Raw genomic sequence first — 15,668 nt, 5'->3', positions numbered from 1 at the left:
ATTCTTGCCTTTGAAGGATTCTAACTTGAGCTTCGGAGCCCTTACGCCGGGTTCTCCCCGGAGCTTATCTTCTCCTCCCGTTTCAGGTCCCTGTTACTCAGCTCAGAGGCAAGATCATCGACAGCTAAGACCGGCCAGATCGTGCATCATCAGGTACCAATGCTGAAAATAGATATGGAACATTGGAATCAAATAGAAGGTGTTACTGTTGCCCCAGGAAACGTCCTACTTGGCATCAACATTTCCAAGCAAACAAAAGACACCATTTTCTAAAAAAACAGTGGTGTATATGTAGCATTGATGCCAAACATATACCAAGTGTAAGAACAATCACTTGGTATAATATTGATAAAAACTTCGGCTGACAAATAAAAGAATGCGAGTTTGAATTTGAGGGCAGCTGCTTCATGCTTGTGAAAAAATATCAAAAGCTAGGCTCCATTTCGGAGTACAAATACAAATATATAGAGCACAAAACCTTTTATTTTATATTATTTTATGTGTATTTATACAATACATATTTGTATTTATACTCCTTCCAAACTGAGCCTTAGGATCTATGCCTCCCAATGCCCCAAATAATTTGTTTCATAACTAGTCAACCCCAAAATAATTTTTTTTTAACACTTTTGGAGTGTCAATAAATTCTTCAATAGTAAGGGTAGCTTTGATAATAGTTAAAATAAGCAATTTTTAATGACAGTATTTTGTACTTTTGGTAGCTCATGGTTGTGTCCCCTTTAGAACTGGCCAAAGCTATATCCCATAATTTTTACACCCAAAAAAAAAAAAAAACTTTTGTTGCTTTTTCTTTAATCAAAGTCTTTATTGGATCAGATAAGGATGGATTTGTATACAATCCATCAATGCTTTGAATTGGATCGGGTTCAATCCACTCCAATAAATACTTTGGAGCGTTAAATTCGGACCGGTCTAAGTCAATATATCTTATTGGTCCATCCACTCCGTTCAAATTGACTTTGATTTGGATGGTATCCAACCCAAAACCGGTCCATCTGGAATCCGGGGTGGGAGAGTCATTTAAAACACAGTTTTGTCAGATTTGGGCCGTGATTAGGCCCAATGTTAGCCCAAGTAGGCCCAAATCACAACGCCCAAATCCAGTTTGTCTGGGTTAATCCATCATCATCGTTGACGGTTTGACGCTACCTTTCGTCTTCATTGATTCTCTGATTTCCTCCGGTAGCTCGCAGCTCGGAACCCGCCAATGACGAAGTTCCAGTAAAATCTCGTTATTTGTCATTCTCCAGAATGCGCTCGAAGGACCGGATATCTTACTTCTACGATGGTAAACTGCTCTTTCCATTCCAATTCGCATGTTATTAGTAGTAGGTTTCAAGTACTCCAGCTCTCAATCTAAATTCAGTTGTAATTCTCATCTGGTCACTTGGAACAAAAACCCTTGATCTGTTTAATTAGGTTCTGACTCTCAGGCATTCTTCTCTCGCGCCAGGCGCTGTTAGACAAAATAGACCAGAGACAATTGTTCACTTTGTTTGGCCTGGTTGTGCTCAACAGTGTCTCTGTCTTTCCCGGTCGTCCTTACCTTAGTGCTTATTCTACCTCACATTTATGGATTTATAATGATGGTTTCTGCTGCAAATATTTTATTAATAATGGGTTTGTTAACACCAGATGCTTGTTATAGTGCTTCAGAGAGACTATCAAGGGAAGACGTCATATGGAGCCTGCCTATTCTTTCCTATCTTACCCTTCTACTAAACGAAAAAATTGATGCACATTTGTCCATATTCTAGTTGTTGTCAATTTGGAACTCATTGTGAGAATGTTGGCAAGCTTGAAATCTATCATGAGAATGGTTGTTAAAGGAGGTATATCTATAGCCCCAACTCATATTGAGATAGAAGTGATGCCCCTGGCTATTGATATATCACACAAGAGTTGCTAGATCTTTTTCTGCCAGAGTGAATATATTATCCAAACGGGTCTATTGGTTAGCAGATTCTTTGGCATATGGTTTGAATAGGAGAGTTAGCATGTCATTCAAATTATATTGTGGCTCAGCTTCCAAGGGATGGATTTTGTCGTTCTGGTTTTATTATATTGCACCACTTGTTTTTTTTTGAGTTTTGTCTTCCCTTGCTACGTATCCTTTCTGGTAATGTCCTTCCTTGTTCTCATACCAATCACAATGAGACTAAAAAATATTGTATTTCAATAATCTTAAGAATGGTGGGTTGAACAAGGGACTGAAAGTTCATCCTGCCAGTGGCTTAGTTGCATGTTTTTTACTTACTTATAATTTGGTGTGCATAAAGGTTGGGTAAAAAGTTGTATATGTTGTCTATCATCATCATTATCATCTGAGCCTTGTTCTGACTATATGGGATTGACTACATGAATCCTGTTTTGCTAATCTATTCTGTTCAATGTCATATCCATTTTCAAATAATGGACACTTAAACCATTTATTACTACTTCCACCCAAGTCCTGGTCTGCCCCTGTCTCTTCTAGCCCCTTTAACTTGTAACCAATAACTTCTTCTAACGGGTGCTGTAGATGGTCTTCTATGCATGTGACTAAACCACCTCAGTCTACTTTCTCTCATTTTATCACCTATTGGAGCTACTCTGTGGTTCCTTCATGTGACTTCATTTCTGATCCTATCATTCCTAGTTTTTACCACTCATCCATCTAAGCATACACATTTCTATCACTCTTTTTTTGGAAATGCTGTTTCTTAATTGCCTAGCACTCTGCTCCATACAATATAGTTGGTCTTACAACTTTTTTATAGAAATTTCTCATCCAAATTAAATGGAGAGCCCTGTCAACCATTCTGTAGTCTTAGGATTTGGTTGAGAGAAAATTGCTCAGATGCATTTGAAATTCAGAGGGTTGCTCTTTTCTTCAGGTTTGATGATGTGTGCTGTTGGATTATTTAAAGGCTCTATAAATGACAAATTGGCAAACTGAGCCATGTTACATGGCCAGAGTTCCGGTTTACAGATTGGTACCATGGTGTTAACAACTTCACCTACATAGAGACCATATATGGATCTACGGCACCTCAGTCTGAACATTATGGTATCTTTTGCAACATTTTGCATTACTGAACCAGAAAGATCCAACCCAGAGGTGTCTTCTCCATCTGAGGAAGGTTGATTTGGATGCACATTTTTCTAGCCTACCTGTTTCCAAACTTTTCCTTTTTCCAGTTTGAGTTGCCCAGGCTTGGCTTGGTAACTGTTACCTGAAGTTTGGACATTTTTCATGATGAATGACTCTTTTAAGGAAGATGTTGTCATGAGGGTTATTTTTAGTCCCCCTAGGGGAGTTGCATACTGTTTCCTTTTGTTTTCTTTTCGTAATAATTTTTTAATCTCTTAAACTACATAGATAAACAAAAGTTTGTAAACAAAATAAACAGGCAGTTTGATTCCATAAAGCTGTTTTTGGATTGAGGTGGAAATGGAACAGCAAGAAGGGAAAGGATTCCTGAACTGCTATTTTCCGTCTTCTGAGATTTAGATTGAAAAATGAGAAAGTACAACATACAGAATGTAATGGATATAGTGTTACATTTTTCATCAATTCAATGGATGTTAAAATGACAATGGGGGCTTTCATTGTAGAATCCACCAAATCATGGATAATTTCCTGCTTTTGTACTCCTGCCTTCAATCCAAGCATAGCATAGTACAGTGGTAGTTAGTGTGTCTTTTACACTGCTGTTAGCTTTACCATGACATCAGTTGAAGCTGTTGCTACTTCTTACTGGATGCCATTCCTCAACTTTTCCCTACTTGCTTGTCTCTATTTATCCTGTTTTGACCATGGCTGTTAAGCAACTCTGTTACATCTGTAGATGATTGCAAAAATAAGTCAAGAATGTAAAATACTTTTGTTTCTTCTTCTGGGTGAATATGTACCTATGCTAGATAGTTTTTTTGCAATACTCCATCTTAATAAAGGCTTAGAATTCCATTTCTTTCTTCATACATAAATCATGATAGTATATCTTGTGTATCTCTGGCACATATTGTCTCCCTAATGGCTCCATGTTGCATGTTGGTTCTTTTGATCATGTTTTTTTTTTTTTTATAGTTTTTGTGTAATACAATTAATATTTAATATTTATCACTTTGCCTTCTCAAAAAATAAGTTCCACTCTTGGAAACATTTCATAGTCTTTGAAGCATAGCTGTCAAGGCTGGACGGGTGCTTAGCCTGAATGCCATGATGTATATAAGGAAAAGGTGCTTATACAGGCAGCTAGGCACCTGCCTAGGTAACAAAGATCACAATATCGGCCTTGCTTGGCACATGATACGATATGACTGGAGGTGTATATCTTGCTAGTTGTGCGTATCGGGCCGATACGGGCGCGTATCGCCTTGTATCAATGCGTATCGGTCTTATACCATGCGATACGGACCGATACACGTGAGCTTGTTTATTAAAGATAAACACTAGGGCAACTTGAACCTGGGTCTCCTAGCATGCCATGTGCCTTCATCTTAACACAACTCGTAAACCATTAAGCCAATTTAGTTCTTGTATAAATAATTGAAATAAAATAACTTTTATTACATATAGAATTTACATATTATATGTAATCCAAATAAATAATATATTTATGTTCAACAATTTTAACTAGAACAATATTCAAAATTGATATTTTGTAAACCAATGGAATAAATAATCTATCAAATCTACATTAAAATCAAAAGATAATTTTAATCTCAAGAAAATTATGCAAACAAAACATTAATAATAAAATAATTATTTTAATACTTAAATTAATATATATTTGAATTATCATTTAATATTTTAATTTACATTACATTAAATAACAACGTATTAAATATTTAGAAAAATAAAAAATGTTTAGAAAATATTTGAAAGTATAATATTAAATAGAATCTATCAACTCTACTAATCAAAATTTATACCAAAAATGGTTTTTAATTTTAGAAAAAATATAGAAACAAAACTATCAATAATGTAATAATTATGTATGTATTGAAATTTATATTTTTTATAAATTATTAATTGATATTTTAATTTAGATTTGAGAATTTAATATTTGGTTGACTTTTTTGTTAATGTAAAAATTTAATTTTGTGGTATTTATGCATTCTGCTATATTAATTGTAACATATTTTATCATATATGCCATTAAAATGTACATTTCCTATGTATTTATACATTATTTGTGATCATTTGATTTTAAATTTAGTGTTATTAATATATTTGTGGAATTTGTATGTGCTTCCCCATTGTATCTAAGCATTTGCATGTTCTTTCGTCCGCATCTATGCGTTTCCAAAGCGTATCCGTATTCGTATCCAAGTTATTTGATACGATACTCAATACCGATACTTTGATACGGATACGCTTTGGATGCGTTTCCAAAGCGTATCCGTATCCGTATCCGTATCCGTATCAAAGTTATCCAAGGGTTTTGAAAAGAGAAAAGAAAGAATGAAAAAAGGGTATTTTTTTTTTCTTTTTCCTAAAACTACTCTTTCATTCTCTTATATTAAATAAAACAGGGTGCAGACGTGCAGTCCCTTGTTCCTTTTCCCTATTCATTACTTTCTTTCTTAAAATTTTTATTAGTATGATATGACATTAATGGATATAAAATGCAATTTTCTTTTAGACATGATGATTTATCATGCTTTTATTAGAAAGTTAATTTTCTTACTAAAGAAGATTACTATTTTTTTCTCAATTTATATTTATTCTAGGGCTTTTTACAAAAAAAAGTTTCATTTATTGAAAAAATTGGTGATGCTTTGGAAAAAATGTTAAATGTTCAAATCAGTGAGTTTAGAAAATAAAGTTTCTTTTTGGACAAAATTGTCCTTATCTTGTTGAAGATTTCTGGGTTATGCTCCACCATCATTATCAAGAGCTTCCTTTGACAAAACATTGGCAAGCTTCATGTGCATGAACATAAATCCAATGGCCATTGGCAAGTCAACCAATGTCTTTAAAAATGGAATAATATCGTCACTGTTGCTCTTGCCAGTCACGACCAAGAGCAGGCATTGTGGTGTGAAAACTTATATAGCAGAAACCAAGGTTCAATGTATCAATCCAATATGCCTTGTATTGGGCGTATCATATTATACTGTGAGGGTTCTGATACACCTGTTTAAAGGTGTTTTCAGGAAACCCTTTATTTTATTTATTAAATAATATAAAAATATCTATAAAAATGAAATTTTGAAAAAAACTAAAAAAGATGCATGATTTAAAGCAAGGTTCAAAGTATCAGAAACACACTTTTAAGAGACGTATCTGGATATGCTTTGGATATCTATAGATGCAAACAAAAAACCAAGATATGGATGGATACACTATGAAACTCAAATGAATCCTAAAGATATATTAATAACAATAAGCACAAGGTATATATGACAATAAATAAGTTATTTAAACATGAAAACCTTGCTTTAATGGTTTAAATGTAGTGTGAGAGATGAGGACACAATTGCTAACTTCATAAAAATGACAGAAAAACTAAAATATGTGCATAAATACCTTACCTTGATTTTTAGGAAATCAAAATAATTTGTCTTAATATTTGCTAATATTTAATAATCAATTTTAGCATTTATTGACAAATATCTAGGGGTGATCATCTTGGCTTGGCCCAACTTGGAAATTCCAGGTTTGAGATTGGGTTTTCTTTTGAGGTTGGCCCAACCCATATATTTAAATATATGTATTTTATATATAAATATTATAATATGACATAATATATATTATATATAATATTTTATATTATATAAGGCATCAAAAAAATTATATGCATATTGATATTATATGCCATTTAATATAAAATATTATATAGGTAATATTTTATATATAAAAGACTTAGGTTTGACCCAACCCATAATCACCCCAATGAACATCCACTAAAAAGAAAAAGTTTATTTAAGGATCAAAATGCATAAAATTTGAACAACAAAATAGATGTGGGTGTACTGGTGGACTCATGGTGATTACAAGCTAGTAGAACAGTTCCAAGAGGAGCTCTACTTCAGGTTGTGTCCTGAAATCTATGAAAATCTTGATACAAAAATACATCAAATTAGTGCTCCAACATTTGAGGTACTTATGGTCCTAGCTTGTCAAATTTGTATGTTTGTAGAAAATAATTTGTTAGTTAGACATTAGTTTCTTTCACTAAAGGCTTATAGAAAGCTTCCTCATGGGTTGTGTTGCAGGAGATGTGGGCAGTGTTTATTTTGGCCCAAATCATCCGATGAAGCCACATCGTCTTTGTATGACACACCATCTTGTCCTCTCATATGAGCTCCACAAGAAGATGGAAATATATGTTAGTTATTCAGAAACCAATATGTCTTATTTATTTTGAAAATAATTAATAAGCAGTAGTTGCTAGTTGTTTTTATATCTATTAATTTATTTATTTTTTACCAATGAAGCGGCCTCACAAGGCATACCCTGTCGAGCTTGCTCAGTTCCATTCAGAAGATTACATTGAGTTCTTGCACCGGATAACTCCTGAAACTCAACATCTGTTCACCAATGAACTGGAAAAATGTATGTTTAAATCCACCCAGTGTATTTTGTTTTAATTTTTTTTCTCACTTTTATCATTGCTAACACAACATGACATCTAATATATGAAAAATTGCATGGTTCAATTTTAAGAGATTTATGCTGTGTGAATGCGTCTTCTCTCTCTCAAACCCTTCCTCTCTTCTTTGATTGACCCCAAAGAAAGAAAGAAAGAAAGAATAATGACTTCTGTAACTCTCTATTTGGAGATAAATAGTTTTGACCATGTTTGTCCTTTTCTCATAGTTGTCTATATCTATTGATAAAAAAGATAATAGTTTTCCATATCAATCTGTTCATCTTCACAAATGCCTGGTCAGTGCTAATGATTGGGTAGACCATATGCTGAAACCAAATTCTCAATTATTTTTCTATTTATTGCTTTTAAACCTTGTTTTGGCCAACATTTTTAAACTTAAGAATGATTTATTCTTCCCTGACCCTTATACTTTATGCTATATTCTTTTTTATCAGCAAAAAAAGAACAAAAACTTTATTAATACTACATTACTACTTTATGCTATATTATCCCTTCTGCGGCTCTACACATTGATATTAAACTATTTGATTGATGGGGATGCACTATTGTATGATGTGTCAAATTTTTTATTTTGATTGAATATCCACAAAAATGTAGTAAACTTGTTTTTTTTTATGAATGATAATAAATTTATTAATTCAGAAGCAAATTTAGAGTGAATTGATACAACATCCTAGGGAGAGGCGCGAGCTGCAGCCCCTCCTTGAATCTTACAAGTAAACTAGGAAAGAAAAGCAAGAATCACAACTGAGCCCAAAACAATTCTTCCCTATTTACCCCTTGCTTGTCTAACACATCTGACAAAGTATTTTCTGATCTCCCCACCCACTGTACAGTGACCAACATATTCCTTGTCAACCAACTAAATTTCTTCATTTCATTCTTGTAACGCCACATAGCCTCTTCGGGATTTTTCAACCAACCCACCACCACTTTGGAATCCCCCTCGATTGTTAGGTGTTGTACCCTCAGCTGGTTTGCAAATTGCACCCCTTGTATTGCAGCTAATAGTTTTGCCCTGATGGAGTTCCCAATCTCTAAGGGGCCTGAGTAGAGCAACAAAATCTCTCCCTTCTCATTTCTCAAAGCACCCCCATTCCGGATAATCCTGGATTACCCATGCTACTTCCATCAAAGTTCAACTTCAGTGAGCCTTTGGATGGAGGAGACCAACTTGTAATTGATTTGTCCTTTAGGGATGACACCTCGCTACTGCTGACCAATTTCTCCAAAGGTCATTAAAGGAGAATTGATGAAAGATTTCCAAGGTCTTCAGCCAAGGTATTGCCCTATTCAGCACACAGTCTTTCAATTCCTGACTGCTCATTTCCTTTTCTTGAAAAATTCTAGCATTCCTTTCTTCCCAAAGAGTCCAAATCAAGGCAGCACGAGCACATCTCCACATAATTCTCCCTATTTTTGTAGGCCAATAAAAGGTAGAATGGTTGAAGAGCATGTGAACTTCTGCTAGTAGACTCCAACTACTCCCAAACAACGAAAGTAGCCAAGCCCAAAGGTCCGCAGAAGAGGGACAAGATATTAATAGGTGGTAACGATCCTCACCGTGAGCTCTACAGAGGATACACCAATTAGGAGAAATACAGAGGAAAGGTCTTCTCTTTTGTAGGTTATCTAGAGTGTTTACTTTCCCATGGAATACTTCCCAACAAAACGCCATAAGTTTTGAGGGAATTGGCCTGCACCAAATTTCTTTTGATGGAAAGGGTTGGTGAGTAGAAAGTTGAGAGATGGACTTGCAGAAAGAAGTACAAGTGAAGGTTCCATTGGGTCTAGGAGTCCATACCCTCTTATTTGGCTTGGAGGGATCCAAACAAAACTGATTAAGACAACCAAGCAAGACAGAAAGAGATTCAATTTCGTCATCCCTAAGTCCTCTACGAAATCCAAAATCCCAAGTAGGATCTAAGGGTGTTCCCAAAGGTGAGACAAATTTTGAGATCACCTCTTTTTTGTACAAAGAAACTGAAGGTAGCAAAGGGAACAAATCCTTTATAGCCCCTTGATTGCATATAGTTCCTCCCACATCTCATTACTCTCTCTATAGGAATTAGGGCCATAAACATTGGTTAAGACCCATACACACCCATCCTCTACATTCTTACACTTAATGGAAACTGAGAATCTGCCTATCAATTCTTCCACTACTTCCACCACATCCTCCCTCCACAGTGTTGCGATCCCCCCCGAGGCTCCCCAAGAAGGAGACGAACTCCAACCTAAACCTCTAGACCTTCAAAAACTCCTCACCCATCTCCTATCTAATTCCATCATTTTGGATTCTTGTAACAACACAATATCAAGTTTTTCCCTTCGGAGTAGGTCTTTGATCACCCTTCTCTTTCTTGCACTCCCTAACCCTCTTACATTCCAGATAATAATTGTAATCGAGACAAAATAGCAAAAACACCCATGAGAAGGCCATAATCTCCTCATTTTAGGCCCTTCCTCCTATCCCCTCTACCACTAAATTCTAAATCTCCCTCAATGTCTGAGATTAGCCTTTCCACTTCAGATCTTTTTTTCTTCTTTGTTCCTTTCCCCCCCTCCTAATACAACAATCATCCTCTTTCTTTTCTCCATCCTTTCCAGCTAATGTCTGAAGAAGAATTTTACCCTGCTCACACTTAATTTGGCTACAACATCTCTCTAAGAATCCTTCCTTTTTTTTAGTTCCTCCATCATTGTACGGATCAACTTCCAAATTTTATCCACCTCCCCCTTACTACTTCCTTCCATCACCCTCTCTCCTCCTTCCACTATCACCCTCTCTCTTGCATCAGAACCTCCTGGATGGGAAGTTGGAATATCTGTTACAGGCATACCACACAAGTCAGTACCTAAAAAAGAATTGACACCCATACCTGGTAGGACGGGGGTAGAACTAGAATCACTGGAATTGAGTTGCTGACAGGTGAAAATGGTTTTAAGGTCTTTCCCCTTTTTGGACAAAGTTGTGAAGTAGACATAGTGAAAGAATCACTTCTTGACAACCTACCCACTTGGAAATCCTTTCTCTTTGTTTTTGACACTGGAATACCCACATCCATCCTCACGGCCGATTCTTGTCCCTCTCCACCAACATCCTGTAATTCATTAGACTTAGGGTCAGCTCCCTCGACGAAGGGAAGAGGAGTTTTCACAGCTTTAGGAGCATTTTCTTCGCCATTCCTAGTCTTCCCGCCACCTGCCTCTTCAATCTCTTCCTCTAAAAACAACAACTCTGCATGCAAAATTTCTATTTCAAGTAAATCATTGTTGCTTTTCAGAGACAGACTTCCCAGACTTGCAGTTTCATCTCTATCAGAATCGTCACTGCTGTTTTGTTCACTCAACCAATCTTCAAACCCTGTTCTGTTCAAATCACTAGGCTTCAGGTATCTCGGGTTGCGCCTATCTGGTAAGAGACGGTTCGCCAGGTTGGATGGGACCCACTGTAGAGAGCCTCGAGACTGAGAGTCTTGAGATTTTGTGCTTGAACTATTCGACCGAAAGGAGGGATTCGAGGTAGAAGAAGATAGACGTTTAATCTCGTCTATTAGCTCATCCCTCCTCCCAGTCACATGCTTACTTAAAGGGTCCCTTGGCCCATCTGTCTTGTAATGGGCCTTGCGCTCAAAACTTGTAACATAAGAATCCAGCTTTAAAACCTTTACTTGAGTTGCCTTCTCTGGCCCACCAGAAAAGGGATCCACTCGACTGGGCCCATTTTCTAAGTCTTTTCCTCCCATGTGACCTCTTAACAAGTCACACCCCTCTGTTTTAATGGTCGAACCAGCAACCCTCCCTTTTGTATCCGTCTGAGGTTGCTGGTTCAGCCCTCTCCCTTTAAACACTGGTATGTTTTTGTCTTTTTCCCTTGACACCACCTACGCAAAAGATCTGCCATTTGTCATAGCCTTTTCTTGCTTTCTATAGGTTTGACCTTCCATCTGCCCCAATGCTTTTTGGCTTCCCAGAATTTGTTGGCCCTGTTTAGTGAAACATTCCTTCCCATTTGAATTAACCAATCTCACAAGTCCACGTAATGCTTCTTCTTCCTCCTTCTCCCCTCCTACCATACGAGCCTCCTTCCACAGCCCTGCTTCAATGGAGGATGCTAGCCACACAGAGACAAAACTCCCCTCTGTTCGTACCTCTACCTTTCGTGGAATGTCTTCTGGTTTCACACCACTTAGCAGGATTGCTACTGAATAAAGATCATCCCAGAAAGCTCCTTTCAAGATTCCTCCACACAATACTGCTATAGACTCTGCTACTTCTTGTTTCCACAGATGAAATGGCAAGCCTATTACATGCACCACCACACCATCTTCGACAAAGAAATCCTTGGAGTTGGATGCTGGATTCCATTTAAAGACTGTGAATGATCTGAAATCAGCCTGAATATTGATAGCTGATATTTCCAATTCATTCTCTACTGGATCTAGGAGGGCTTTACAGTTATCAAAGGGGGTTACTATGAAGACACTCTTCAGCTTCAACCTGGTTGCCAGTAAGTCAGCTACCCTCCTCCAATCATTAACCTTTTCCTTGGCTTGTATCACAAACTTACACTCCCACTCTTCTTTCTCTAGACCTCCCACCATTCTGCATTGGCCTTTTGTTTTTGCCATGACCACTGGCCCTTGTTCTACCCTGCTGTTGCTGAGATATGCCTTCTCCTCCCTTATGGAGGCTTTTTTATCATTTACTACTCTTTGAGCTAAAAACTCTTTGAGCAACCAGTCAACTTCCCCCCATCCTTGGCTTTGTTTTCCTGCTGGTAGACACACCAGTTGCCTTCGTTTCTTACCAAAAAATTCAGACAAAGCTATGAAGAAGCCTTTTCTATTCCTCTTACATTCAACAGCATATCTTCTCCCATCTAATGTACTAAAATCCTGCCAGTTTATCTGCTTACCTTTTGAACAGGCTCCAGCTATGAACTCTCTTAGCCACTCAATCACTTCTAATCTTTCTAGCAATATTGTACCCTTTTTCGCTTCCCTTACCTTTAGGCTTACCTTCCCCTTGATTCTCATCTCTTCGAACAGGAAACTTTTTGCTTCTATCTTCAAGGATCTCCTCCACTGACCTGCCTGCACGAACTCCATTCCCTTACCTTCTTGACAACTATTGCTACATGTCAAGGATCTCCTCCACTAATGTAGTACACTTGTTCAAAAAGTTAATAGTAAATGATCTAAAGAAGTATTATCACTTGGATACTCAGACATGGTTTTTGGGACATATACAATAGAACTAAACAAGAGAATACAAAGGGATGGCCATGCAAGGCATGGATTGAAGAAATGAGAAATGATCAAAATAAATATATTTTAGTAGAGGACATGACTCATGAGAGTCCAATGCTGTAGCATGACTAGTAGGGCGCAAATGTATTGCGTAATTGGGGGATGACCCAAAGTGAAGAACAAGTATGTCAAAGAAAATGGATCAATGGGTTGGCTACTAAATGTAGTCTGAGTGGTGGTAGGAACTTAGTAAGTGGAATCAGTCATCACCATTAGCTTTGCAAAGAATACACCTGAAGGAATGAGAGATCCATCATATGGATGGCCGAACCCTGCAGGAAGGTTGGGCGAAATTTCAAAAGTTTCCTCTCCCTTCATCTGGGAATCACATTCCCTATTTTAGAAAATCTGCATTTTCAAGGATCAATCTTGAACCCTAAATCGAACCAGATCTGAAACCAAGAGTAGGAGAGGGATATACCTGATACGGAGAAACAATATCTCCCAACGAAGGTGTTCACGCCCAAAGAAAGACTCCAAAGACTGCTCTCACTGAAGATGACACAGTGAATGGTGGAGTAGAATCAGCAATGTTCATCCGACGAACTGAACCCTTCGCAAGAATTCGCTGGAGGCTGTGAGCACAACTTCAGATCAGCCTTTCTCCAAAGGCTGATATCAAGACCCTTCTTGATCGCTCCTACAGTGGAGATCGAACTGGCAGTGTGGCGACAACTGGAGGAGAAAGCAAGAGCAGAAGATGGCGAAGCTGTCTTCTCTCTTGGTGATCTGAGATCTGATATCTGAGAGCTTGGGATTGACTGAATGGTTCGCCCCCTCCTCCTTTTATAGCCATAAAGAGAGCTCCTAATCTCATTAGGATTTTCCTAATCCAAATCTGTATTTGGATAAGGAGTTCTCTTTAAGAGATAAGGATAAGTCCTTATCTTATCTGCAGATTAGATCAGCTCTCTCCTAATCTCATTAGGAGGTTTTCAGATCTAAATCTTATTTAGATCTAGATTCTCTGAGTGGATAGGGATAACTCCCTATCCTATCTGCTGATCTAAATCCCATATCCGCCCTTATTTAACTGATCATATCAGCCCAGTTCGAAATGGGCTTTAGGCCCATGAAGTCTAAGTGCTCAGTATGCTTCCAAACTGCTGCCCAGTAAGGACATAAATGCCCTTACATTCTCAACACTCCCCCTCAAGCTGAGCATAGATATTTGTCATGCCTAGCTTGTTCAAATTGTTGTCAAGCTTTGATTTGGAGACACCTTTAGTAAGACAATCGGCCAATTGATCTTCAGACCTCACAAAAGGTAAACAAATCTCTCCATTGGCAACTCTTTCTCTAATGAAATGTCGATCAACCTCTATATGCTTTGTACGGTCATGTTGAACAGGATTGTGGGCTATGTTTATGGCTGCTTGATTGTCACAATATAATATCATTGGAGTACCAATTTGCAGTCCCATTTCAGTTAACAAGTTCTTCAGCGATAACAATTCGGAAACTCTATGAGCCATAGCTTTGTACTCTGCCTCTGCACTAGATCGAGGCACAATTGATTGTTTCTTACTTCTCCAAGATACGACATTACCACCCACCAAGGTACAATAGCCAGAAGTAGACTGCCTATCATCAATAGAACCTTCCCAGTCAGCATCAGAATAAGCCTCTACCTTGAGATGCCCATGATTAGAATACAACATCCCTTTTCCTGGACATCCTTTTAAATAGGCTAGTATTCTATTCACTGCTTGCATATGAGATGATCTAGGCTTGTGAATATATTGGCTAACCACACTTACAGCATATGATATATCTGGTCTAGTCAACCACAAGTAGAGAAGGCGACTGTCAAGTCTTTGATACACAACTTTCTCAAGAAGGACATCTCCATCATCAACTCCCAACTTATGATTGGGATCAATTGGAGTTTCAGCTGGTTTACAATCCAATTTCCCTACTTCCTGAAGCAGATCAAGGACATATTTCCTCTGAGAAATATAAATGCCCCTCTTTGACCTTGCGACCTCAATCCCTAGGAAATACCGAAGATTTCCAAGATCTTTAATTTCAAATTCAGTAGCAACAAAAGACTTTAGTTCAGCAATTCCAGCGATATCGTCCCCTGTAATAACAATGTCATCAACATATACTTTCAACATAGTCACTTTTCCATTCGCTCTCCTGATAAACAAGGTATGGTCAGCTTGAGATTGAGAAAAACCAATTTTTAAGATAGCTCTTTTGAATTTGTCAAACCAATCTCTAGGGGACTGTTTAAGGCCATAAAGGGATTTCTTCAAACGACAAACCTTTCCTTCACTTCTAGGGATGGTCACTCCAGGAGGAAGTTCCATGTAAACTTCTTCCTGAAGGTCGCCATTAAGGAATGCATTCTTAACATCCATTTGATACAAGGGCCAAGAATAATGGGCAACAAGAGATATGATAACTCGAATTGAGTTCATCTTGGCTACTAGAGCAAAGGTTTCCTGATAATCACTGTGTAAACCCACTTGCAGCCAATAGGAACTTTGTCCACTGGAAGAGAAACAATTTCCCATGTCTGATTTTTCTCAAGCGCGTCCATTTCCTGGTTCATAGAATCCTTCCGATGAGGGAACTGCACTGCCTCAGTAACACTGTGAGGGATAAAAATAGAAGCAATGGAAGAGATATAGGCACAATAAGAGGGAGGTAAGGTATTATAAGAGACATAATTTGAGATAGGATATTTAGCACATGCCCTTTTTTCTTTACGAACCGCAAT

General features: G+C 37.5%; 1 protein-coding gene across 2 annotated transcripts in view; it reads left to right on the top strand.

Annotated features, from left to right (window-relative positions):
* Positions 1-1,121: 1,121 nt before the first annotated feature.
* Positions 1,122-15,668, top strand: part of LOC104587562 (histone deacetylase 9) — a 74,371-nt gene continuing 59,824 nt past the window's right edge. Inside the window, exons 1-3 of one of the 2 annotated variants that reach the window (XM_010245225.3) lie at positions 1,122-1,309; positions 7,228-7,340; positions 7,450-7,567. In XM_010245225.3, coding sequence (XP_010243527.1) covers positions 1,273-1,309; positions 7,228-7,340; positions 7,450-7,567 — 268 coding nt within the window. In that variant the 5' untranslated portion in view covers positions 1,122-1,272. Of the gene's footprint in view, positions 1,310-5,138; positions 7,112-7,227; positions 7,341-7,449; positions 7,568-15,668 lie in introns of those variants that run through there. The other variant, XM_088887500.1, reaches the window with a different exon arrangement.

The sequence above is a fragment of the Nelumbo nucifera genome, chromosome 5 (genome assembly GCF_055504915.1).
Source record: "Nelumbo nucifera cultivar China Antique chromosome 5, China Antique-T2T, whole genome shotgun sequence".
NCBI classification, from domain to species: Eukaryota; Viridiplantae; Streptophyta; class Magnoliopsida; order Proteales; family Nelumbonaceae; genus Nelumbo; species Nelumbo nucifera.
This window is presented reverse-complemented; position numbering and strand designations above follow the sequence as displayed.